Source organism: Falco biarmicus, chromosome 10 (assembly GCF_023638135.1).
Source record: "Falco biarmicus isolate bFalBia1 chromosome 10, bFalBia1.pri, whole genome shotgun sequence".
NCBI lineage: Eukaryota > Metazoa > Chordata > Aves > Falconiformes > Falconidae > Falco > Falco biarmicus.
The window spans coordinates 21405977-21432226 of record NC_079297.1 but is presented as its reverse complement, the minus strand read 5'-3'; the positions used below and the strand labels follow the sequence as shown (position 1 = coordinate 21432226).

The window sequence follows — 26250 nt, the reverse complement described above, 5'->3', positions numbered from 1 at the left end:
TGCTTTATGATTTTTCTTATTAGTACCAGGAAGAATATAGTAGTATTTTTCCCTAACTAGTTTACAGAGGAGAAAATAGAATCATTGCAAAGGGAAATTATTTATGGAAAAGGTCCTCCTCCTGCACAGTCTGTCATTCTTTCATATTATAGCTCATATATAGTCACAGTGGTGTTTGCAGCACTGTTTAAAGAGTAGGATACTAGTAGGATACAGCAAGCAAGAAGATAGAATATATCCATGAGTTAGCAGTCAGGCTCAGCCTACTGTTTGCTTCACTTCATAACTGAATATTCACAAGGTTTCAGACTTAAGGCAGACTATGGATTTAAGTGGGATACCTGAATTTTGTTGAACTGATACACTCACCAGAGAAGAAGCACAAAGAAATTTGGATTCACTGTATTCACTAGTTCCTCTTCAAGTGAAAAGATGCTTTGGCTGCAATTTCCAGTATGTGTACAATGTTTTATTCTCTTTTAAAAAGCAATTCATGTAAATGATAAATGTATATATTGAGGTACTCAAAATAACATTTGTTCACTGCTTCCATGAAACATAAATGTAGCTGACCAGACAGGGAAAAAACAGCTACGCCTACCCTAGAAGGAGACAAAGTTGGGTTTACATAAAAATCTGTAGCTCAAAAGTATACCATAGGCTGCTGGTTCAAATAGGCAAGCTATAAATTACCTTTGGGGGTAAATTCTGATCAGGTTGCTATATTCAGGGTCTTCTACCTCAAATAACTGGAAGATCAGACACAACCCAGCTCAGCCATGGTCTCTCTTCCTTCCCTCCTTCTTTTGGCATGCTGACTGCTGAACCAATTTCCCTTCCCAACTGGAAGATCAGACACAACCCAGCTCAGCCATGCTCTCTCTTCCTTCCCTCCTTCTTTTGGCATGCTGACTGCTGAACCAATTTTCCCAATTAGGAAGGGCTCTGCACACCGAATCATTTTCAGAAAACAGTTTTCATTTTTTGAGCTATGATATAAGTACCTTATTATTACCTTTTAATACAGATACTACATTTTCCATCCCCTATTTAAGAACCTAGTGCACAAGAACTAATATCACATTGACATGAAGTCTGTTTACTGAGCAGACTTATTTACCGCTCTTTTACATGGCTTTTGATGGGAAAAGGGACCCTTCCTTCTTCATTCCTCTCCCTACAGCTGGAGAGATGATTAATAGAGGAGACAATTTTCAAAAAGAAGTTCCTCTATGTGGGGAGAGTTCTTTAGCCACTGCTTAGCATAAGCTGGAGAACAAAACAACCCAGGCCTCATTTAACTACGAAAGATTTTCTTAAGGAATAGTCCAGGTCAGCATATTTGAGTTTTCAATCCATATACATCATCACTCGCACAAGAAAAATTACACTACACCACTTCCAGAGAAAGTAATTGAAAAATATCATCAGTACAGTTTCAAATATGCTAATAGCAAGACCTAACATTTTACTACACCATTAGTCAGTCTTATACAGGACTTTGGGCTTTTTCTCTTTTTTTAGCTAACAGTAAAATGAAGAAGTGAAGTTTAGGACCCAAAGTGTTTCTGTAACTAGGCAATAAAATGCTTCAGTCACCCACAAGGAAAGCATTCAAACTGCAGTCATGCATCTGTGCATTTGGGTATTGTCTTCTGGTTCCTCAATTTCACACCTTGCTAGAAGCACACAGTAACAGCAAGTTTCAATTATTCACATCTAAAACACTTACCAATATTGATGAGCCTGAACTGCGACATTTGGATCCCCCTTCTGATACAGAGACAAATTTTCTAATGCTGTCTGGTTATCACTGCTTTGAACATACCTTTCTGCATCCTAAAGAGACATATTAAAGCAGGAATATGGCAACTGACACATTACTTATTACAAATCACGTAAGTGTGGTAGCTTTTCTTAGCAAAAAAAAAAGCATTTCTTCCTTTAAACTTAGAAGAAATGAAATGCATCCCCTGCCGCCACAAGTAACGACAGAAAGCAACCTTTTAAAATACTAAGTGGTTGCCCTATTTATTCATACCCACAGAAATTACATGTTAGCTTGCTGTGTGCACAAATGCATTCACATCTATAAATGGCAAGTAACCGAGTAAAGTTTACTGCGGTACAGTTAACTCATTTTGGGGGCTTATCAGTTCTGTTAGCATCACCTCCACTGCCTCAGAAGAAGATGGGAATCAGTCCAAAGGATCATCTAAGGAAGCATAGTCCTATAAGGCATTACTACAGCAACGCCTCAGTTGATACAGCAGCAGCTAACTAGTATAGACTTCCACCCTGGAGCCATTTCTACATGAATACAGGTCTGAGTTATCACAGTCAGAGTTAAACTTCCTCTTATCTCACCCAGAAATAGCTAGTGACCAGGAAGTCTTAGGTCCAGGGCTAGCTTTTTCTCTTACTTTATGTTCAGGAAAATTAATAGCCATGTTCAGCATTTAAGAGTCATCTGTTTTCTCCCATTAGCCCCCGTAATCCAGGAGAATAAAGGCACGGTGAAACATATCTGCTGCTGGAGTTCACTCAACATTTCTATAATTATCCCTGCTGAGAAACTCATTTTAGAGAGGTTGGTTGTTGGGTTTTTTTCCACAGAGAAGGGAAAACAGATTAATTCCTTGGCAACAAAATTCTAATTAATCAAAAATGTGTCTCTATTCATTCTTAGCTTCTTCATTACAATAAAATATCAGATGTTTACTGCTGAAATTATACACTTGGTTCCATGCAAAATCAGGTGGCTCTTAAGATTTAATTATAAAAATAAAAATCAGGTTTATTGACTCTGCACAAGTGTTTATCTTGATCTGTGATTCACTGACTACAGAAATAAATGATTTAACATAAGGCAAGAGTTTCTGCAAACAACTGGAGAAACATGTTTATCTCCAACCCAATAGGCTGTCAGTCATTCCCGCAAACCATCCCCGTATCAACAGCAGAGAACTGGCTTTGTACCTCTGCAGCCTCATTCAAGCAATTACGTGAAGGAAAACAAAATTCCCAAGAGCTATCTGGCCCATATAGAAAGGTCACTCAGGGCACTGCTCATGCTGCCTCCAAGGTCATTGCAGAGGCCCCTACTTTTCAGTACATCCAAGCTTCCATCATGTCTTTCCCAATATAAACGGTAGCTTTCCATGCCAATATCCCATCTATCGTCTGAGTCCAGTTTCTTTCTGAGCCACATCTCCCTTCCGCTAAGCTCCCAGAACATGGAGCTTTTGTCTTTTCATGATTGAATGAACCTGACCCTGCCTTCTGAGTCCACCCAAACCTCGCATGTAAGCCAGGATGTAACCCTGGTATCTCTGGTTTTGATTCATGTATTTAATTGCTTAAAACTTGTCTGTCAATGCTAGTTTGTGCACACTGTGAGTTCTAAAGGAAAAATATTGAACCTTACTTACCTGATAGTCTCTCTTTAATCACGCTTTCATATGAAATCCAGCTGTAGAGCAGTGAACTAAAAAACAGCAGTGATGCTGGCTTTTCTGTTTTGCCGCGGATTTCTTGATTCTGGGGGAATGAAGAAGACTATGTGCCTGATCCTTGCTTTTTTTTTCCTGTCTAGATAAAACACACCCCAGATTCTACCTTTACTTGATATAAAAATAGTAATTCAGAAAGACTGAGAAAGCAATGGATATGCTGGCTAAATGCATGAAGGTGGCATGTTCTTGCTCCTACAAACTCAAGATGACAAAAAGCTGAGCTGTTAACATAGTCAACAAGCTTCATACCCACCCCTCTCTGGCCTGTGTGATTTTGATAAGGAGCACCCTTATCTTGCCCTCAGGATTTGTTAGTCTACACCATCTTCTAGAATTAGCTACCTCTGTTCCATCCCACAAAGCCAAACTGGAACTCCTCCCTAGTAAAATAGCTGAAGTCCTTCTCTACACAGGGGGATTGTATCTTCTCTGTCCCATCTCCCCTAGCGTGACCCTAACCACCAGGAGAATCTTCCCAATTCTTCCACTGAAGGACTTTCACATGAAGAGCATAATTGACTTCTTATTAGGCTAGAAAAGAAAGACATAGCAACTGAAAAGTGAGGGCATCCACCTGCCATTCTTGCCCTACACCAAACAATACAGAGGTATTTTAAGTGAAATTCTCACTGCAGACACCGGGAGTACCTTCTCACAGATGAATGTGCTGTGACAGATTTAGTTCTTTTTCACTCTCTGACCTGATAAAGGTTTGCTTATCTGCAATATTCCTCATGCAGAAAATTTAAAATAATCCCAGGCATAGCCAGAGGCAGCTATTTGAGTGTCTGGGAAGCTGGAGGGGGCTTGGCTAGAGAGAAGAGGCTCAGGATCTAAAGTCTGCTATCAACTAGGTTGAGTAGGATTTTGGAAAATTGAAGCCCGGTTTTCGAATAAGCACCCTAATTACTGGAAAATTCTTCCTTGTGTATTTTATGGTTTTGCACAAAATATCAGAATAGAGTCTTTATTTCAGCTGGTGCTCCTGGATGCTACTGTAATTCAGCAAGATATGGCAATAGCAAATAGGTATAAAAACAACTGGCTGCTGTCCCACCCTGTCACCAGTCTCCCACCGCCCCAGAGGAGCTGGACCTGCCGGGTGCACGTACACACTGCAGAGCATCAGTTCACATGACAAAGCTCTCAAAAGAGGAGGCTTCCCTTTTTGAAAGTAACAACGAAAAGGCATCCCTTACTTGAGAGGACACACAGCAAGCTTCCTTCAGGATAAATGGCCCTTGAAAAAGGTGCCTACATGACTGTTAACAGCCCATTATACTTCATCTCACGAGTGCAGCATGCCGAGTGTCTTTCCAGACCCCTGTCATTTTAATGGACAACTCTCCATTGTGGCTAAACACTGCATCAGTCCCTTCAGGGGAAAAAGGAGCAAACTCTGCAAATCGTGTGTACCTGACTGACAGGCCAAGTTCTGGAGTACAGCCAGGAGGGAATTCATGGTGAAAAGCCCAGCTCGCCACAATCTTCACTGGATGCAAAATCTTCCCGTGTCAGATAATTTAGAAGAAAAAAAGGCTCTTTGTTAGAGCACCACACATTTTCCTGCATTCTCCGAGGGGGAAGAAACAAAACAGAACAAGATAGCTAAGAAATGAATATTCAAACGCATTTAAGTTTCTTTTTTTCTTTTGTATCTTCACAAGAAAATATCCTCAGAGAATTATCATTTCTGTGAAGAATTGGCAAGGCTGCCAAGCAAAGCAAACTGGATTGTGTTTTGATGGGCACACCACAATGTGTATTTATCATCCTCTGTGCCTCCTAGGAGTGTGAATATTACTGCGTTATACTGCCTATGCCAACAACCTCATCTGGAATATTATAATGCCCAGAGAGCACCCTAAACGTATTTGTCTAGTTATTAGCCCTAATTACTAGGCTTCCAGCAGGAATACAGCGAAGAGTTAATACATTTTATATTAGTCCTTTAATAATAGAGGGCTGTAAGCTATTTTCTCATGCAGTTCCAGCTTACTGTATATTTGACTACATACTTTTTTTCCAATAAAAATATTTCAAAAGAGCAAAACATGGCTTGAATCTTCTGGAAAAAAACCACCCACCCTTAAAAACTTGACATTAACAACATTTTTCATTTATCTTGACTTCTGTGATATTTTAATCAAAACCTTCATTGCGAGGCTTCGCTAAATGATACTTTACAGTCATTTTAAGTAATGAAAATTGTTAATAAATCACAACATCAAATTAAGCCTTTTGTAACAATAAGAATGACAAACAGGTTTTGAAAAATAGCACTTGAAATACTTTGTCTACAAAATATTACTCTGTTATTTTGTAAACTGAAATATATGAGGCTCAGGAGCCCATGGCTGGCAGGTGGTACATCTTTAAACAGGCTACTGAACTTGAAGATCAGTTTAGTCATTCTTCTTGCCTGCTGTCTTCACTCACCTCTGCCAATTCTTCTAGTTACAAGTACAGCTCAACTGTCATTAGAATTTAAAGCACTGAGTACTTTCTGTTAAGAACACAAAACTTTGCAAATAAACCTGAGTCCTCTCCCCAGTTAGAATCACGTCCTAGCAGCAGCCCAACAGGCTTCCAAGCAGAGTGCAAGCTCAGCTGGGATTTTAACTAGAACAACACAGACTATAATTTATGAGTAAAACCCTCCTGACCACCTTCTGGTTGCAAGAGTGGACACAGGTGTCAGCACTTGCTATGCCAGCAAATGATACCTTGATATATTTATGTGGCATGAGATTTAGTGAGAAAGTTATAATGAACCTCTGAGCGCATTTAAGGAAAAACAACTGCCAGAGAATAAGGCAGAGATAATTACTGTTGACATGTTTAATCCCTTTGTGGCAGATGAAATGATTCAGCTTGGTTAAGATTCTATACACAGAATATAGAGGAGTGTTTCAATAGAGATGGCATTTGGAACAGAATACGGCAGGTGCAAGTAAAGTTTATTTCAGATATTATGGGCTTTGTCATGGATTTAGCACACTCAAGCAGCATCCTCTTAGGGGAAAAAAGAAAAAGGTTATCTGTGCAGTGGTGGATAACTTCCTCTACACGCAGAAGACACAGGAAAACTAGGTAATGGAAAGAAAAGTCTGTATTCAACTCATAACAGAATTTGGCTTTTAACAGTACAAGGAAGAAACTCAGAAGTCCCTGTTCCCTTTATGCCATCATAATGCATGCGATTTCCAAGAAGTAAGGAAATTTTATTACCCATTCCACATGGTGGAATCCACAGCACAGACTAATAGTCTGACTTTCAGATGTACTTACTACAAGGAAGACGGGACACAGGGCATATGGTGCTGAGTACCTCTTAAAAAGTCAGAGTTCTCAAATTGCAAGAAGGTCTTTCAGTAAGTAATCCTTTCAGCTGGAAAGATGGAAGAAAGAAGGAAGGAAGAATGCTGAGTCCTTATTCAATGCGTTTATCACTACATCACAAACTTAAGAGATAACTATAGTGCACACTCAGGTCCCAGTGCTGGTGCCTGTCACGTACCTGTCACTGTGGTACCTGACAGCCTGCAAGAACACACCTCTTCTGGATGGGCTTAGCCAAAAACGAGCTTAAAAGAGAGCTAGTGTGAAACAAAGGAGCTGTCAGAAGTTACAGCAAGAGAACCTACAGAGCAAGAAGCACCCTGTGTCGAAAAGGCAGCTCAAGTTCCAAAGGCAGAGCTGGCCAGAAGGTTTAAAGCAAGACATGAGAAGAGCAAACTCAGAGAAAAACAGCACCGAAATGTAACGTGGTACAAAAATTCAGGGAAAGGAGAATTCCATTCAAACAGAGAAAATTCTTCAAATAGAAAATACTATTAACATTCTTGAACCAAATCAATTCCTGATGGAAATTCTCTGAAACCAGTCAGTTTATACTAGAGAAAAATTTATTCCTTGGTGTGAATACAACATTCTTCCTACTTGATGAGTTAAGCTAAATAATTCAACAGAAGATTATTGTGAATCTATTCAGTTGAACCAGAGGAGTAAAGTATGTCTGTACAATGTCAGTTTAGTCTGTTTTGTTAATCCTACAGTACAAAGTATTCTGCTATTGACATGCCATTTAACATTACATGTGTCATTTCTCAGCTAAGGCACTGAGGGACGATGGAATTTGTGTAAGAATCTGTGTTTTGAACTAACATTAACTTTAGGGTGTGTCTGTGCAGTAGGAATCCTTTTGAAGAACTTAGATGCTGCTTATTGGCAAGAGCCTCATAAAATTAGGTCTTAAGAAAAATGCTTCTTAGGCTGGCTTTAAGAATCCACACTAGATTCCACTATAAATATATAACAGACGAAATACAAAAGAGAGTTGTTTCAGTAGCACTGTCACTTAGGGAAATAAGATCTTCCAAGGGCTCCTGCAGATAACAATATAATAGCAAGCTTTTTTTTTTTTTTACTCCACCACATAGAACATTTTGGCAGGGAATTAACTGGGAATTAACTTCTTTTATTGTACCGTCATTCTGAGTTTTCGGTCAAGCAGTAATATCAGATACTACTTAATACTATCATGTGCGCTTGACCCATACACAGCAGTAACCTCCGCAATATCACAATGGAGCTTGTGACGTTATCTATAACTATCTAACATTATCTAGAACAACACTGCCTGGTACTATCAAAGTAGCATGAAAAGAGCACCTCTTTCCAATAGCAGCGAGCTGAGAATGGATACCAGCACAGCCCTTCACAACTGCTTGGTTTGTACACAAGCACTACTGACACTTCTCATCTCCGAGACATTTATCTACCCCTCTTCTTTATTGCCCCTCTCCATCATCTCTCTCTCATCCTCTCCAAGCATTCATCTTCTCATTTTCCTGTCAGTCACAAGCAAAAGGCAGAGATGGGAGAATATCTGACACAAAGAAGCTTGGGCTGATGGACACTGAGGCTTGCAGTGTAGCTCCCTGTAAGACCAAGGCATGCAATATGCAGTGGATCTGCAGCTTGTGTAGAAATGCTATTTTTTTCCCTGTATACATATATATATAAATGTGGGTTTTGTCACTATGACTATAACCTGTTTTCAGGATCACAGCTTACCCTGTGTTTTAGCTGGCCCATGAATTTCTGACTTCAGTGCATTAAGTGAAAAGCACACAAGGAAGTAAAAAAAAATTATCTAATCATCTAGTTCAAGGACATGAAGGAAACGGGTCTTTGCTCCAACTTACACTTTAGATTTGGATCAGGAAATAACATCTCAGTGAAAGACTTGTCTGTATGCAAGCAGAATTCCTCTTCATTCCTCAAAAAAATTGATTCACTTAGGTGGCCACGAGTCTCTACTCTTCGTAGAGATAGCTCGTCTCTAAAACGTTGAAGGAATGAAATTTACAACACACTAAAATAGTTTAGATGTTATTACCTGTAAAATGTTTGACTACAATTAGAAAGCATTTGAAGTAGAAACACGCTCTTAGCCCTATATGCTCAGCACCTCTAAGAATGTGTCCTGTTGAACCTCAGACGTGTTTAATCTTGAATATAGACACATTTATGTGCCTTTATCTTCTTTTCCTAGGAATCCATCTTAATAGAAAGAATATACCAACAAAAGTGAAGCACCAAAATGCTACATCTCTATTCTTCTTTGTATCATGCCATTAATATTCTTGCAGTGTAGTTTCTAGTGCATGCATTAAGTTTTAATTAGCATTCCCTGAAATTAGCATGCCTGAAAAAGGCATTTGTTTGTTTAGGAATTCAGGTTTCCATCGTGGGTGGGTTTTTTTGTTGCCTTCCCAGCCCTTCACCTCAGGGTTTGACCAGCTGATTTAAATTGCCTAATATTAAAAGATAATGTAACAACTGAAAGCAAATAAACTGAAGTTAAATTGAATCAACTTATTCAATAATATGTCCTAATACAATTTAATTGTATGCAGACTAATGAATAGAAAATTAGGTGAGGCTGCAGTAAAGCACTCCCCAGTGCCTTCTAGACCAGGCGCTGCCACCGCTCCTGCCCCCGGCGCTGTTCCCATCCTGCTGCTGCGGCCACTCCGTGCTGCTCCCGCACCTGGATTTGGGGTCGCCAGTTATTTCTTCCCCCATCGTTTCTCCCTGCAAGCACACCAGTTGCCGGGGCAGCCAGTGGCAGCAGCGATTCCTTTGGGTACCTACATGCAACTAAGGCCACGTACATCTACTGCAGAGCTGATACTACCGACCACCCAGGCGATGCAAACTGCATGCTGCCGTCTGCAGCGGCATTAGATGGCAAAAACACATGAGCTCACCTTTAGACACTGTCTATTTTTTAGTCTTCCACATATCCCTGTATTTGCCATCATTTCCCTGAGGTATACATTTAATCTTTATAAGTTTTGGGGTTTTTAAAATAATTTAAAAGCCATTTAGTGCTGTTATATACTGTACAAAATTACACGTCACTTTGCTGAGTAAATAGCATGGCGTGAGTACAGGCAGGAAGCACATCTCCATGACTGAACAGCAGTCTTGTCTTGTAGATACAAAGGAGTAAAAGAAGTCTGACCTCTAGTGAACCCAAGTGCTTACACCACTTCTGCGAGAGGCAGAGTCTTAAGTCATCTTCATGCTCTGGAAAACTTTATTCATAGGTCCAAAAAAGATATATTTTTGTTACAACATAACCTAGAGTGAAGATGAGGATAAATATTATAATCCTAATTACTACAGAATTTTGAAGTGACTGGAGAGATTAACATTACAGAAGCATCTGAATAAGGAAAAAGCTGTGGTTTCTGACTACTACATGGTACTTCTTAATCTCCTCTGCCTTCCTTTTCATTTCTATTGAATAAAATAGTTGCATTATTTACACTTAAAATGTAAGTAAATAACATATTTAACCCAGTCTACTGATAGATTTCTGAGATATTCCAGGGTGCGCTTGTATCATGAACTTTTTGACTAGAAGTATACACCTGCGGAAGACTGCAGTTTCTCCTCTATACCCATCAGATATTAGAATTAAGGTATAATAAAGAAAGATAACCATTTCCTTAAAAATTCACTTGAGTAAAAGAAACATTGCAAGAAAACATGACAATGGGAGGAGATGCATGCAATAAATAGCAGCACTAGCAAGGATTCCCACAAGCAGTATTTCAACAAGGGACTCAGATGCCTAACTGGAGGCACTTTCCCACAAAGCTCCCACAGGCGACTATTGTTTACAAATTTACAATTCCCGTCCTAGAAAGAGTTATCACAAATTAGTTCCTTGAGGAAAGCAGCCTAAAATAGTCTGAACAATCAGGCAGCAGCACAGAAAGGTTAATTTTCTGAAGGCTGTACAAACCAGAATCTTTTAAATTCACATACCATAGGTATTTTTTTTTTTCCTTCCCCAACCTTACAACAGATTACATTCAGGGATGTAATCACTATTCATCTTGCAGAATCACAGAACCGCTGAGGCTGGAAGGGACCTCTGGATTTCATCCTGTCCAACCCCCTGCTCAAGCAGGGCTACCTGAAGCCCCTTGCCCAAGACCACATGCAGCCAGCTTTTGAATACCTTCAAGGATGGAGATTCCACCATCTCCCTGGGCAGCCTGCAAGTGACCTTATACATGGTAACAACAATTTCAGTAAAATTCTTTAAGTATGTGATTTTATGTGAGCCATTTATTACAATTCCGCCTGACAGAAGTACAGCACCACATCCATGAAGCGCACAAGCTCAAGATGTTGAAGTGTGCTGCCTTGGGTTCATGCTGAAACAAATCCATTATTGACAACAGATGTTCACAGAAGATGTACAACTCTGAGCGGAGCATGCAGAGCAAACCAGATTAGTGCTTTCTTCAGAATGGCAAGTGCTGTTACTGAAAGAGGAAAGTATGGACAAGATAAGGAGGCATGCTTAACTAGAATACAGGCAGTAGAAGCACTTCAATTAACATATCCTTTACTTATTAACCACCTTACATATAATCCTAGTTTACCATTCATTAGATTTGGCAAAACCACTAGGATACTTACACACATACTCTTCAATCCACATTACTATGCTTCAAGAAACTCTTTAGTTGAACTAGCATAGATAAAATGACTTATCACACAGAACATTGATTTCTGGCATCAGGTGGTATCTTGATTCAGCACTTGAAACTAGCAAACAGCACACAATCATCAGGCAAAAGGCTTCAAGGTTATGCATTAAGAGCTATTCTGATCTTGGTACTGGTGCCTCTGGTTCCCACATCAGGGCCATACAATTTTTAATCCTTATGCTTTTCTCTTTAAAAAGGTACCTGGCAGGGAACGTAAGCACTGCTTCTAATCCCTAGTGCTACAGAGAGAAACACAAGCAAGAGCAGAAGGCAACACAGCTTAAATAGATGGCTGCAAAGGAGCACAGCGATGGGCTGCTTCATGTCTTTCTATCATCTCAGAAAGGTGAAGGCAGTAGCATAGTGAGGAAGACCACAGAAGAGGCACACAAGTTGCTAACAGAACAATTATCTCAGTAACTGCAATAATGTCAGCAATTCTTTTAACCTTTGCTTTAAAATATCTGATACTGTCAGGACAGATTTAAGACTAACTTTGAGACTAGGAAAGATCACCCCTGAGCAAAAGGCACGAGGGATATTACAGTGTGTTTGAACAGAGATAACGGCTTCTTGATTAGGGGATAAAGGTAATTGTCAAAGCTTTGCATGAAGGAAAAAAAAATAATCAAACTACAGCTTGAATATAAAAGCCCGATTATTTTTCCCCCAGTTTGGTTTCTGAAACACGCAAATGTATTTGCTCCTCATTTAAACAACTCAGATTCCAGCAAAAATGGTATCACATGTGTTCATCCCTGGGGGAAAAACCCACCACTATTTTTCAGTATTCATGATTTGAACTTCTTGTGAGCGATGCACCAATTCCAAGTTCCCAGAACACACAACTACACCTTCTAGCGCACCCTCTACAAGAGGCCAAAGCACGGTAAATTACATTGAAGCACAAACAAGGGGAAAGAGCCAATGTCAACCCAAAGCTAAACATCACTTTTTAGGGTGAGGTATATGTGTTCTGCAAGGGAACAGGCTTCAGCTGCCCTGCGGCTAGCCTACCAGAGTGAAAGTTACATGGGCAACTTCTCGATTTGAATGTCCGTGCTTTCAAAGACTTTCTTTCGGAAGATTTTACAGTTAAATCAAGAGGTTTAGCCGTGGTGCTACCCCAAGTCTAGCATAATGAATGTCCAGAGTCAACTGATCCTCAGTCCCAAACGCGTACCTGCAAACCAGCCGTGTCGTAACACCTGCGATAAGCATCTCAGGCAGCTGCTGGATTTTATCTCCGGGGGCCCCTCGGCCAGGCAGCGAGCACCCGGGGCGCCCACCGCGCACCGAGCCATGCGGCCGGCCAGGTAGCAAGGTCCTTCCCCCGCCCCCCCCCGTTTGATAAGGGCTTTGCTCACAGCTCGGAGCACACCAGTGACTTCAGTGTGTTCCCAGGAAGCTGCGCCCACCGCAGGTGAGGGCGGGCTGCCATCCCCCGCCCCGCCGCCCGCGGGACGGGATACGGCGCTGTTATTTCGGTGCTTTAAAGGAGCGGAAAAGCCACGGGACGCAGCGGCCGCGAGGGACGACCGATCTGCTCGGCCTGCGGCAAATAATTCGATAATTAACCGCGCTAATCCAATTAGCAACCGCGGCCCGGGTCCTGCCGCCCGCTCCCCTCACGGCGGCGGCCGTTGGGGCGGGGAGGGAAGGAGGGAAGGAGGCGGCGCGCGCCCCGGCTCCACCGCCGCGAACCCGCCAAAGGCCCCGGCGCGAGCCCCGCCGGCAGCGGCGGGAGGGAGAGGAGGGAACGGCTGGGCAACGCCGCGCTCCGATTGGCTGCGCTAGGCGGAGTGCCGCGAGCTGATTGGCTGGGCCGCCCTCCCCCCCGCCGGCGGCGCAGCGGGTCGAATTCAAACCGGCCCCGGGAGCGGCGGCGCAGGGCGGGCGCGCGGGGCAGCCGGTGGGTGCCGGCTTTCGCCGTCGCGGGGCGGGATGGGTGGCGGGGCGAGACACGGCCGGGCGCGGCGCAGCAGCCCACGGGACGCGACGGTGGCGCCAAATGTTTAAACGGGATCCCGGAAGGGCCCCGCCCACCGCCGCCGCCGCCGGCGGCCAATGGGCGGGGCGGGGCCGGGCCGTTGGGCGGTGGGCGCGCGCGGGCCGAGAGGCGGGAGGCGGGAGGAGCGCGGCGGGAAGCGGCCGGGGTGGCGCCACCCGCCCGGCACCGGGGTCCCCGCTAACGCGCCGCTGGCTGCCCCGGTCCCGCAGAACCGGTGGGCCGTGCGATGCGGAGCGCCGCGGAAGGACCGGCGACCGACGGCTCCTGAGGCTTCGCGCCGGCGGGAGGATGCAGCAGGCGGGCCGGGAGATGGGCACCGGCGACAAGGTAATCCCTCCGCTCCGCGGCCGCTGACAGCCCGCGGGGCCCGGCGGCGGGGCTCGGTGCGGGAGGACGCGTGTGAAAGCGTGGGGTGGCGGTAACCGAGCGGCCGAGCCCCACGCCGTGCCCGGCTCCCCTCGTCGTGCGCGGCCGCCGCGCCGTGCCCGGCCACGCAACAGCCCGCTTTTCTCCCACCGCGCCTCCTCTGTTTTATTAACAAAACTATTCCCATCTTCCCATCGGCCTTTATAGCTTTCTGCCAGACATTAACGTGTGCTCTGCGCCCTCCCCAGAGACGAAAAAAAATAAAATACGAAAAGGTGAATTAAGCTAAAGGTCCCAGGGACCGATCCGTCAGTTCAGGCTAAAACTGTGGCCTTTGACTTCAGCCACCCAAAAGTCACCGCTGCCCCCAGACCCCTGCTCCCATCCCGCTGTCCCTGTACCCCTGCTCCCGGCCCGCTGCCCCTGTCCCCCTGCCCTGGTCCCCTATCCCCGGCCCGCTGCCCCTGTCCCCCTGCCCTGGTCCCCTATCCCCGGCCCGCTGCCCCTGTCCCCCTGCCCTGGTCCCCAGTCCCCGGCCTGCTGCCCCTGTCCCACTGCCCTGGTCCCCTATCCCCGGCCCGCTGCCCCTGTCCCCCTGCCCGCAGCCTGCTGTCCCTGTCCCCCCGCGGTGCACCGCAGCCCTACTCCTTTCCAACATCTCCCTTTCCTTTTTCTCGGTGCAGGAAAATCACCCTCCCGAGCTGTGCAGAAGCGCCTTGCGAACGCCACTGAAGCAAGGAGCTGCCTCGCCTTCGGTGCTGGCAGAGATACAGCCCGGCTGTCAGCCACTCGCCACCCCCCCGAAACCCCAAGAACTCCTGCCCACCGAGCCATGGACGCCCACTGCCAACCTGAAAATGCTGATCAGCGCAGCTAGCCCCGAGATCAGGAGCAGGGAGCGGCGGAGGGAACTGTCAAACACTGCAAGGCAGATTCTACAGGCAAAACACTGTTTGCCGGTACGCTGTAAAGGTGTCATCTTTGTTTGCTTCTTCTTTTTGAAAGTTGGCTGAAGGCTGTCTATTCTCTAGAAAAAGTTATACGTTAACAGACTGCAACTGGGTTTTTTTTAAGTTTTGATTTTGGAGGGTTTAGCAAGTGTAACTAAGGATATCTTCTAGTTTCATACAGGTAGCGTTTTGCTGCTTTTATTTCACAGGTGTGAAGGACAAAAGGAGGACCCTGGACCTTGGACAGTGGCTCACAATCAAGCTGTTAAATATCTACCTTTACATACTGTCGAAGATTTCAAAATGTCTTTTTTCTTATTCCCGTGTAGGAGCACTTACCAGGAGATGAATATGAAAAATCTCAACCGAGTCGCAAAGAGAAAAGCCTAGGATTACTGTGTCATAAATTCTTAGCTCGATATACTGATCACGCCAGTGCTGCAGCAGATAATTTCATTTGCCTTGATGAAGTAGCTGAAGAGCTTAGTAAGTTGGCAGATATGCTATTATATATTTCTTCATACAAATGTACCAATAACCTACCACTTGTGTTAGTACTTTTTTTGCTCCCTGAAATGCTGAATGTCTACTTAGTGCTGTCAAACTCACTTAAACCCAGCTTTAAGCTTTTCATTCTTAGAGCAATTATTCTAAAAAGCTAACGTTTCTTCAGTGAGCTGAATTGAGAAACCCTGAATTTTGTTTATGATTTAACATCTCAATTATTGCCGATACTACAAATAACTAGATGCACTTTTTTGGATCTAGAGGTGGTGCCTAAGATTAGTGGTTGGGTTTTTGTGGCAGGACCTAGCGTTTCTCAAGCTGAACCCACAGCTTCCTGTCCAGTCGTGACATCAAAGCAAGAAACTATTTTCTGCTCTCTAAAATGTAACTTTCTCACTTTATATCACTATTTTTATAGTGCACCAACGATCTACCAAAAGTTTTAAGTTGCTAACATTAAGCTGAAGGTTTTTTTAATGACAACTATGACATAACAGTATTCTACAGATTATGGCACTGACAACAGTTATAAATAATCCTGCTATAAAATTTTCGGTGTCATATCTTCAGAATATGTTGGGGGACACAGAAGAGGGATGACTTGCAAATTAAAAAAATGTCTATTCTACTTATACTTTGTACAAAGTAACAACTTTTGGAAAATGCCTAGTCAAAACCAAGAATTCAACAAAAGAAAAAGGACAGCATGTTAATACAATAACATATAAAAACACGTTACAAACAGTTGCTACCAGGAGTTTCCAAGGTTATTTAATGAGGCAATCTAAAATTGATGCAATGAATAATTAAAAATGCTTTGGGTTTTTTTAAAGCTGTATTGAAACTCATCTAATGGCTCTTCTGGCAACAGTAAGTTCTTTTTCTGAAGGAATGCTGTAAACCAAGTATAACTGGACAAGCAAGCTCTTCCGTTTTTAAAGCCAGAAGGTTTTCTTTTCCTTGCTGGTGAGATCTGTGAGGGCTGTTTTCAGAGACCTTTGTAATGAGGAATTGGCGAAAATGGCTTAGAAGTATATTAAGAGGAGGGGGAGTACAGGAAACGGATCCCTTCTCTGGGCAAACCACGTTTCAGGTAAACGTGTGACATGACATCTCTACTACATAAAATGTGTTATGGTCAATTTAATCTTTCTTTTTCAGATGTCGAACGTCGACGCATATATGATATCGTGAACGTGCTAGAGAGCCTACACATGGTGAGCCGCCTCGCCAAAAACAAATACGCTTGGCACGGGCGACATAATCTCTCCAAAACCCTGCAGGCATTGAAAAGAGTTGGAGAAGAGAACAAATACACACAGCAAATACAGATGATCAAGAAAAGAGAGTATGAGCATGAATTTGATCTCAACGGTGAAAGAAACGAAGAAATGGCAAGATCGTTTGGCTCAAATGACCACTCAGAAATGTCTTTTGTTGAGCTCCCAGGAATGGAATTTCGTGCTGGTAATAATTCTCTATAATGCCAAGAACAATATGTGCTTATAATGATAACCATTTTTTCCAAGTTCATAGATATTTATTGGACTTTTTTTTTTCCTGAAATGGTACAGCCTGAAAGACACCGCAACTGGTTGTGGTGAGAAAAAGTGCACAGCACTTTTCCAGTTCTCTAATTCGTTCAATTCTCTCACATGGATTTTGGTTTTACAGTGCAAGAACAAGGGGGCATGAGGTGAAACTATCAAAACATACCCAACATAAATCCAGTTGCAGCATTTGTCACCATTGAATGTTACAGAAGCCAAAAGCATAAATTTATTCATTTATTTATTAATTTAGCTTTGATTCATGGAAGAAATGTTAATTAAGGGTTGTTAAATACATTGTGTAACCTGCAGTTAGGCATCTTTAAGAGTACAACTTGTCAGGCAACAGGAAACATACACAGGGGGAAACATCACCCTCTTCTTTGTAGTTCGACTTGGTATCTATCTAATTACCTGATTCTTGCCATGTAGAAAAATGACTTCAGTCCACGTCAGCCCTGCCTAGTTGTTGTGTTGTTTGTTCTTATAATTATTACTGACAAATTTCTTTTTTAAAGGAATTGTTTTAAAAACATTTGTAGCTGCCAAGTCACTTTATGCTTTAATCCTTTCTCCTGTCTGCTGCAGCATCAGTGAACAGCAGGAAAGACAAGTCTTTACGAGTGATGAGTCAGAAATTTGTGATGCTGTTTCTTGTATCGACTCCTAAAATAGTAAGCCTTGAAGTTGCCGCTAAAATCTTGATTGGAGAAGACCAGTTAGAAGACTTAGATAAAAGCAAGTTTAAAAGTAAGTAAACTATCAAGCATAAGCTAAATGAGCTATGTTACTACTAGTTCATATGGTGTAAAATACCATCATCTTCCTGCCATAAATACATTTGAGCCTCCAAAAACTCACTGAACGCCTTGCATGGTTTTTAACAGGGACCCGCTTGTGCGTAGTCATTGCTACATAATGACAAAATGACCACATAAGAGGAAAAAGTCCACTAAATCCTCTCTCCTGAAATGATGTCACAAGGCTGCTTATTAGTAACAATTTCTCTTTCCTCAAGCAGTCTTTCAAAGATTTCGGCGTCATCTCCTCAAAGATGCCCCAGTATCATGCAAATCTGTGCTCTAGTCATATAACTTACTTGTTGGAAATCTAAAAAAATTCTGTAAAAGCCCTGTTAATAACTTAGATGTGAGAAGAAGTGAAACCCAATACTGCAACTGCCCATTATTTCTTCGTTTTTACCCTGCTCTCAGTTCCCTGCACACTTCCTCTCGTCCTCTCCACTCAAATGAAAAGGCGCTTCTAGGTCTAGCCCTGTACATCTGTAATAACCAAAAGTGTGCTCACTCTTGAGGGATCAAGAATTAATTGTGGATTTCATTGAAAATTGCACCCTTCCTTGATTCTCAGATAGACTCCTTAGATTATTTTTTTTTTTGTGGAACCATATCTATGCAAAAGGAAAACTGATCCTCGCTGGTTTCAGTTCATAATTTCCTTCCCACTGCATCATGGCAACATAGAGAGGGTGGGTGGGTAGTCAGCTGGGGGGGTTGTTTGTTTTCATTCTTTCTTCTTCCTCCATAATGTCTGTATCGCAATACAAGCATTTTCAGGGCATTCCATCCCTATGTCTGTACTTCAGGTATCGCATGTTTTACCACCTTCTTAACTAACAAGCGCAGTCCCAAGTTCCCTTTGGGAACACCAAAGTGTTTAATTTAAATTTTCTGTAGCAGCAGCTTTGGCCTAAGCGGGTTCACTTTGCAGTCCAGAATTCACTTGTAATTTGACTGCTGCCTAAACCTTTCCCCTAACAGCTTGATCTCGAACCAGTTAAGAAGTTAAGAACATGCAGGGTATTTGTCCTGATGGATTTTAGTGTGTTTATTCCCCTATTGCCCATGTTCGCCGTTGCATGTGCATACCTCCTTTTTAAGCTACTTATTTCCACTCAGAATTTGTATAGGTTTGGTCACTGCACAGAACTTGTTTTGAAAATATTTTTTCCCCTATATTTAGCATAATATACTTAGCAGTATTTTCTTTTCTAGATTTGTGTCTGTCATAGTATTTTACACATAAACTTTATCTTGTGATAAGGTATGTTATTTCATATATCTGTCCCACAAAATTGTTGTTATAAAGAAAAGATAGAGGTTTTTCTTTGTAGCTGCTAAAAGGGCATCACAACATTTTAAATCTGATATACGTTAACTTATTCATCAGAATTGCTATACTTTACATTTGTTCATTTTATTTCAGCCAAAATTAGGAGACTTTATGACATAGCAAATGTTCTCAGTAGCCTTGAGCTTATCAAGAAAGTTCATGTTACAGAGGAGAGAGGAAGAAAACCAGCATTCAAGTGGACAGGACCTGAGATCTTGCCAAATATTCAGGGTAGGTGTATGGGTCACTTTTTTTCTGATCATAATTTTGATTTGTTTGTTTGTTTTCTCTGTTAGAATTTTTTTGACCAAAAGACAGAGTAAACTAAGCAGAAAGTCTTTGCCACTCACATCACTGCTGTTGCTCCGTGGCAGCGTAGCACACCTGCATTTGTTTCCAGGTAGCAGATGAACTCATACTGAGACTCTCGTGTTCCCGTTTTTGCTGCTGCTAGGACTTCAATAATAAGCCAGGCTCAAATAACTGCTTTTAATTACTGACTGCATATGAGATGTACTTACTCTTAGGGTTTTTTTTCTGCTTTTCAGATACAAAACTTGAACCAGTTTCTACGACCCCACCTATGTCAGAATCCATCCCTTCCAAAGAGCAGTGTTCAAAAAACCTCTTTCCTTCAAAAGGAAAGCAAAACTTCACTCGACATCCATCTCTAATAAAGTTAGTTAAAAGTATAGAAAATGACAGAAGAAAGATCCAGTCCGCTCCGACCAGTCCAGTTAAAATAAGCCCAAGTACGTATCTTTTTTTAAGTTTGTTTTTAACTTGGAAGTAGTCTTGCTTTAAATGTTCAGGCTTGCCATCTTCTCATAGGAGATACGGATGCATGAGTATGCCTGCTGGTAAGAAACCTGTCATGTCAAAAGTAGACAGGACAGGGGAAAATATGTTTTGCCAGTACATCCTATGGCCTTACAGGATCCATAGTGAAAACAAAGCTAAATTGATCTGTGTTCAGTGCATAAGCTCTGCGATTAGTCGAAGCTCTTTCCAGTTTGGGGAACCAAATCTAGTCACAGCTTGTACAGTTGCAGCAAAAGAAATAGATCCCATGAGATCTGGACTACATTCTGCATGAGGTAGGAGACTCTAGCCTCCTCTTTCACAGCAAAGACACGAGGAGTGGCATATTACTGATTTGGATTTAAGAAGAACATGAAATCCTTTTTTACATATCACTGTTTTGACTTCATGTGATGGTTCATTGGCTACAAACCTTCTGTTTGTGTAACATAGCTGATTCTCTGGATATTGTATCTTTATGAACTGCCTCAACCTTGGTTTGTTGTGAAAACGGTGCTGTAGGTCTTACTATCTAAGCAGTTCTGCGTGCTATAAAACTGCCAGAAAATTACCTATCGATGTTGATGTTGTTCTCAGGTATTCTCTTCGGAGGGGAAAAAAAACAGTGGAGCAGAGGCTTTAAAATTAGTTTCATGTAAACTACCATCCAATTGATCAAATCAAGGCTGTTATTTGCAGATAACATGGAGTCTTAATGTCTTCTCATTAATTATGTATGCCACATTAAACAGCGTAGTCTCTGCAAGACAAAATTTAACTTCTACTTTTGATGTACTAACAGTTTTGTTTTGTTTTCCCCCGCCAACCAGGTACGGATCAAAATTTATCAGCCTTCCCAAGTAAAATGGCTCAGCTTCCAGCAGTCGCTAAACATCAGCTGGAAGGACAATCAAAGTAAGTTTGCTCAAGCGTTAAGGTGGGAAGCTTTGTTTTGTCACTGGCCATTAAATAAAAGCTATGCTCAGCTTGAGCTGGGCACAGTCTGCAAACACTGGTAATCCCCGATACTGCAGGCTATTTTTTTTTTCCTCCACTTATATTCTCTGTAGTGGATTGAGAAGTACAAGTTTGTGTTAAGGCTTTGTATTGCAGCAAATACTTTGTTGAGGCATTAATTTCTGCAGGAAAGTATTAAAAGATGTTTGGGCTTTTTTGTTTGTTTGTTTTGGTGTGTGTGTTTTTGTTTTGTTTTGTTTTTCTTTAGGAAAGCAACAGAGATGAAGTTGTCAAGACCAGCTTTGCAATGTAGTCTGTCCTCACCTGCGGTAGCCCCCAGCCACGAACCTCCTTGCATGGCAGCCCCCTCTCAGCAGCCAGCTCTCACGCAGCTGCTCGGTGTCTGTCCTCCAAGCCACAGCTCTGTCTCACCAGTAATACTACCTCACGCTCCTTCTGGTGTTTCATATGCAATATATCTGCACCCTTCCCAAGCCCACACTGTGACAACGTACAGCCCCAGTATCATGTTGCAGCCTCTACCGTGTGCTAATGTAACTGGAATTAATTCAGAGGTACTACATCAAATAACCACTGAGGGAAGGGACAATCAGATAGCTGCACGTGATCCAACAAAGTCCTTGACAGCTAAAGAAAGACCGAGTACAAAATCACAAACTTCTTCACAGCGGTGCCTTAAAAGATCACAAGCATTACCAGAGAATAATTTAATTAAGAGATATAGAAGCGATGAGGAAAGTCTTGATACTTCTCTGGTAAGTTAAATTATCTTTAAAATGCCATTTTATAGCTTAATAATGTGGCCACCTACTCATTTTTAAAGGGATTGAGGAGTCTACCACTGCATGTAGGTGTTTTAAATAACATCATGCTTGAAGGGATGATGTTCATTTGTTGCTCTTGCTGATGTTCGGGAGGCTGGTTTTTGTTCTTTTACACACATATATCTACCTATATCTCAAATTTCACATAATCTCACTGGTATATGAAAACATCAGGCAGAATATATAGTATGCAATATAACATACCTTTGAAACACCAACCTAGGATCAGGCTGTACTTTTCTCCTTGTTCCCTTATCTTTCTTTCATATATTTATTTCCAAGAAGACATGTCAAAATGTACACGTTAGTCGAAGTAAAACAACTCCCAGAACATTGTGTCAAGACTCACCTATTTATACAGTGATTCCGGAGCAGTTCAGGTTGATAATCTTGCTGGCGTTCATACTTTGCTTTAGAGGTGTCAGGAGGGAAAGTGGACACATAAAAGTCGCTGAACATGAAACATCCCAAAATCCTGATACCTTCTAAGTATTTCTAACAGTTGCAGACTGTTAATGTTGGATTGGTGTACAATAATATAGCACATGAAGATGATAAGACTTTCAGATATACTTGATGCGTATGGAGAAACTGGGTCTGGATCGCTTCCTACTCCTTGGTTGTTGAATGCGTTACGTCTCTTTAAATTATTAGGCTGGTTTAAATTGTCCTTGCCAAAACAGTTGTGAAATGTTGTCAGCGTGTTGTGACAACGTGGTGTCAAACATCCACTAGCTGTAAAGGAGCGAGAGGGGATAACCTGGAACAGGTTGTCTTATTGAAGTTTTTATAACACAAACTTGGGAATCAGGAGCAATGAGAAAGCTTGCTTTCCGAATTTTTTAAATGTATAAATATCATTGTAGACCTGTAATTGAGAATGTTAAGTCTTACAATGACTGCCTTTGTTTTTATATGTACTTTTTTTAAAGGGAGTATCCATGAAAAATGAAAGACCATCTTCCAGTAGCTCACAAACGAATTACAAAATGGACAATGTCCAGGAAGAGAGACAGAACAAAACTGAAACGTTAGATCAAAACATGGCAAGTTGCTATGACCAGTGTAAAAGAGAAGATGTTCTGGAAGGAGAGGACAAAATCCAAACTAAACAAGACATACCTGTAACACTTGCCATTCCTGCTCACGAGGTAAGCTTTGTCAGACTCTAAAGCACATCTTGCCATTACCTGGGAAAACATCAGTTACAGTCTTTGCAAAAGAAACAAAGCTATAATGAAGTACACATACATAGATTGTCTTTAGTTGGATTATTTTTAGTGCACTTTTAAAACCTTATTTTGTAGGAATGTAAGACTTCTGTTTCTGCATTAAATACAGAAATAAGAGGACAGAAAGTGGCTTTCAGGTTTCAATTGGGATGATTGCAACTAAGACTAAGTAGAATAAGGCCACGTTGAGATCCCTTACCTGTCCATCCGTTGTGTTTATTTACTTTCAAATACTTTGAAACAGAATCACATGAAACTCCCTTCGTCAATAAAATTCGGCATTTTGCAGTGAAAACTTATTACTATAGAGAACCTGAATGAAGAATAGTTCTGTTGACAAAAACCCAGAACTTGTAAATGCAAAAGGATTGCCTTCAAATATTTTTTTTACAAAAAAACACAATCTAAGAATGAGGTGACACGATGATTACTGGGTCCAGATGTTTCTTCCGGGGAGGGGGGGGGGGGGGAGGGGGGAAGAGTATTCAGTATCAGGATTTCTCTTTAGTCTGCTCTAATTGCACTGTGTTAATCCCAGATAGACTTCCAGTTCTTCACTGAGGATATCAGTTGGAAGTGGAGCCAACTGATTTCAGTGCAGTAGGGCAGTATTACTATCAAGAGTGTGTCCTTGAGTCACTTGGGTCTAATTTCACACAGACAGTAGTACAGGCATGGAATAAGAACAAGGCAGGCAAGGGGGGTGCAACTTTGGAGAAAACCTTGATGATTTTTTTTTTTTCTTTATTACATGTTTGGGGTAAAGTTGTATTGTCTTTTTCTTTTTCAGACTTTTTTTCCATCTGGTTATCTTATTCCTCTTACTCAGTGCACCCAGGGCAACAAGGCAGGCTTTCTTAACAAAGAGAAAGCTGGGATATGCTCAGTGCAGCACACTACCTACAGCTCACCCATTACCGGTGAGTATTACGTAGAATAGGCATACAGTTGTCTGCCTTCAGGGGTCACAGGCCAGATTCATCCGACCGAGCTCATGATATTACAGTGCAATGCCTTGAGCCTCAGTTTCTTTAACCGCTTCAACCCTTGACTTTTCTGTTTCAGGTGTTATTCCAGTGCCAGCGTCTGAACTGAAAGCAGTTAACATTCCTGCTTTTCACGTAACACCCTTGAATATAATGCTGTCACCAACTTCTATAGCTGCTGCACCTGTACTGAGCAACTCCTGTCTCAATTCGAGTAATACCTGCCCTGCCCAAAGTCCAAGTTCGTCAGTTCTGAACTTCACGCTGCAGCACGTAGGACTAATACCTGCTGGTGTGCAAGTTCCTGCAAATCCTGTTCTTCAGCACGTGCCAGTCTCTTCACAACCAAAAAGTGTTAGCCATGGCTCAGAAAACACAAACTTGCAGGAAGAAGAGGTAAATAAAAATAAATTGCAACTTCTTGACCACGGTGGAATGAGTAGGAAGTATAGTGCAGTAATTCCTTTACAGCAGGTAAAATTTTCAAAGAAACTTTTTTTTTTAAATCTCTATAAATGAGCACTGCCCAAAAAGAGCTGGTGGTGAAGGCCAGGCACTAGTACAATATAACTGGGAGGTTAGAAAGGAAGAACAAGTGGCTTTTTGTGGAAGTGGAGCCAGCTGGAAGACTACAAGATACCAAGAGACAACTGTTTGAGGGAGGATTTGGCATAGATCTGAGATGACACTTATTAACAAATTATCCATGTGTTACTTGATTTTTCCTTCCTAATCTGCCCAAGTTCTTGCATTTAATGTTAGGGATTTTTAATAGGATTGTAGAGGATTTTGAAAGAATATTTTTTTCAAAAGGAACTTTCTCTGTGTATTTTGTGTAATACTTTATTGCCCAAGATCTCTTTGTATTAAAAAAGGAGTTAGGAGGGACCTAAAAAATATTTTTATTTAATTATTTATATCTATATATGTTTATAGATATATCAAGGAATACAGGTGTATTCTTATTGATAAAAAGTTTTTCCATTTTTAAATTTCGGGAAAAAGTGTTTGTTAATGTCCTGGAGAAACCTAAAACAAGAATTCACTTTTTTTTTTTCCTTCCCCTTAAATGAAAGTGATTTTCTCTCTTCTCTCTAGCCCTCTATTCCAAAGGAATCCCACGAGCCCCAAAGAGTTACAGAGAACTTTTTCCGCACACCGGGAGGGCCAAACACAGTGTCTTCACCATCTGCAAATTCAGATGGCGCCAATCAAGTCTCTCAAGGAACCCTGTATATTCCTCAAAGAAAACTTGAAGTGTCAGAAGACTAATTTGGGAATATCAAATTGCTGAATGTTGTCAGCAGCCATAATTACTGATATCACACTGCACACATCTTGGATTGTATGATGAACAGTGTGTGCTCTGGACATTATTGGCAAGATCTCTATACTGGAATATCCTTTATTAATTGCTTTAGAATTAAAACTGGCTCTTAAGGAGAAATTTTATGTCTAATAATTTTTACAAAAGGTTTACCTGAAGTATTGTAGCAACAAAGTTATGTATCCAGTGGTTTTTTGTGTTGCTTTTATACTATGCAAAGTAAGCTGAAATTGTCTTTGTACAGAAAGGTACAGTCTATCAGTCAGTACATGTTTTGCACAAAGAAAAGTACTGTGAGTGTGTACATATTTTATGTCTTAACAAAAAGGCCACAGTTAAAATGTCTTGCTTCTATGTTCAGTAATGCTCTTTTGTAAAGTTAGTTAAAAAAAAAACCAAAAACCAAAAAATTAATTCTTAATCAAGTTTTATATAAGTTAAGAATTATTTATACTGTATTTTTAAATCAATTTGTTCAGATTAAACTTAACATTAAACTCAAATTTTGACTTTTTTGTTTGATCAAATTAATTACCTGAGTCAAGTAATACACTGTACATCCCCTGGCATCTCTTTGTTCTTTTTTGTGTCAGATGGGATATCTCTGTGTTCTGAAGGAAAATCGCATTTCATCAGAAAGGGATTTAAGTAACTCATTTTCTCCTGACCTAGAGATTACATCTCCTAATAACAACAAACAGAGGAAAGTATAGTTACAAAGTTAGGAATTCAGAGTCTCTTTATCACCCTGGAGCATTCTGCAAAGTGCTGTCCCAATGTCACCTGAGAAGTTAATTGTTAAACAGACTAAATCCTAACAGATTTCAAGATGAACACTCCTTACCTTGCCCCTATTCTGTTAAACTCAGTCTGAGGCAGCTGTGTGCTACGCTGTACACACACTACAGGTTCTTTGATACTGGACAGGCTTCAAGCCAAAGTTCTCAAAACATTTGACCTAAGGTTCAGTAACCATCTAAAAAGGGTTG

At 41.5% G+C, this 26250-nt stretch overlaps 1 protein-coding gene across 3 annotated transcripts; it reads left to right on the top strand.

Annotated features, from left to right (window-relative positions):
- The first annotated feature begins 13472 nt into the window (after nucleotides 1–13472).
- On the top strand, nucleotides 13473–25764 carry E2F8 (E2F transcription factor 8). 3 transcript variants are annotated; one of them, XM_056354763.1, is made up of 14 exons: nucleotides 13473–13508; nucleotides 13817–13934; nucleotides 14657–14932; nucleotides 15253–15409; nucleotides 16592–16897; nucleotides 17569–17730; nucleotides 19207–19344; nucleotides 19662–19865; nucleotides 20745–20829; nucleotides 21140–21647; nucleotides 22649–22867; nucleotides 23739–23868; nucleotides 24014–24330; nucleotides 25033–25764. In XM_056354763.1, the coding sequence occupies exons 2-14, from the start codon at nucleotides 13896–13898 to the stop codon at nucleotides 25204–25206; spliced, it is 2715 nt and encodes a 904-aa protein (XP_056210738.1). In that variant the 5' UTR covers nucleotides 13473–13508; nucleotides 13817–13895; the 3' UTR covers nucleotides 25207–25764. The 3 variants fall into 3 exon arrangements, with proteins under 3 accessions (XP_056210738.1, XP_056210737.1, XP_056210736.1); XM_056354762.1 differs by lacking the exon at nucleotides 13473–13508 and having other exon boundaries at nucleotides 13571–13934; nucleotides 21140–21209; nucleotides 21240–21647; XM_056354761.1 differs by lacking the exon at nucleotides 13473–13508 and having other exon boundaries at nucleotides 13571–13934.
- Nucleotides 25765–26250: the final 486 nt, after the last annotated feature.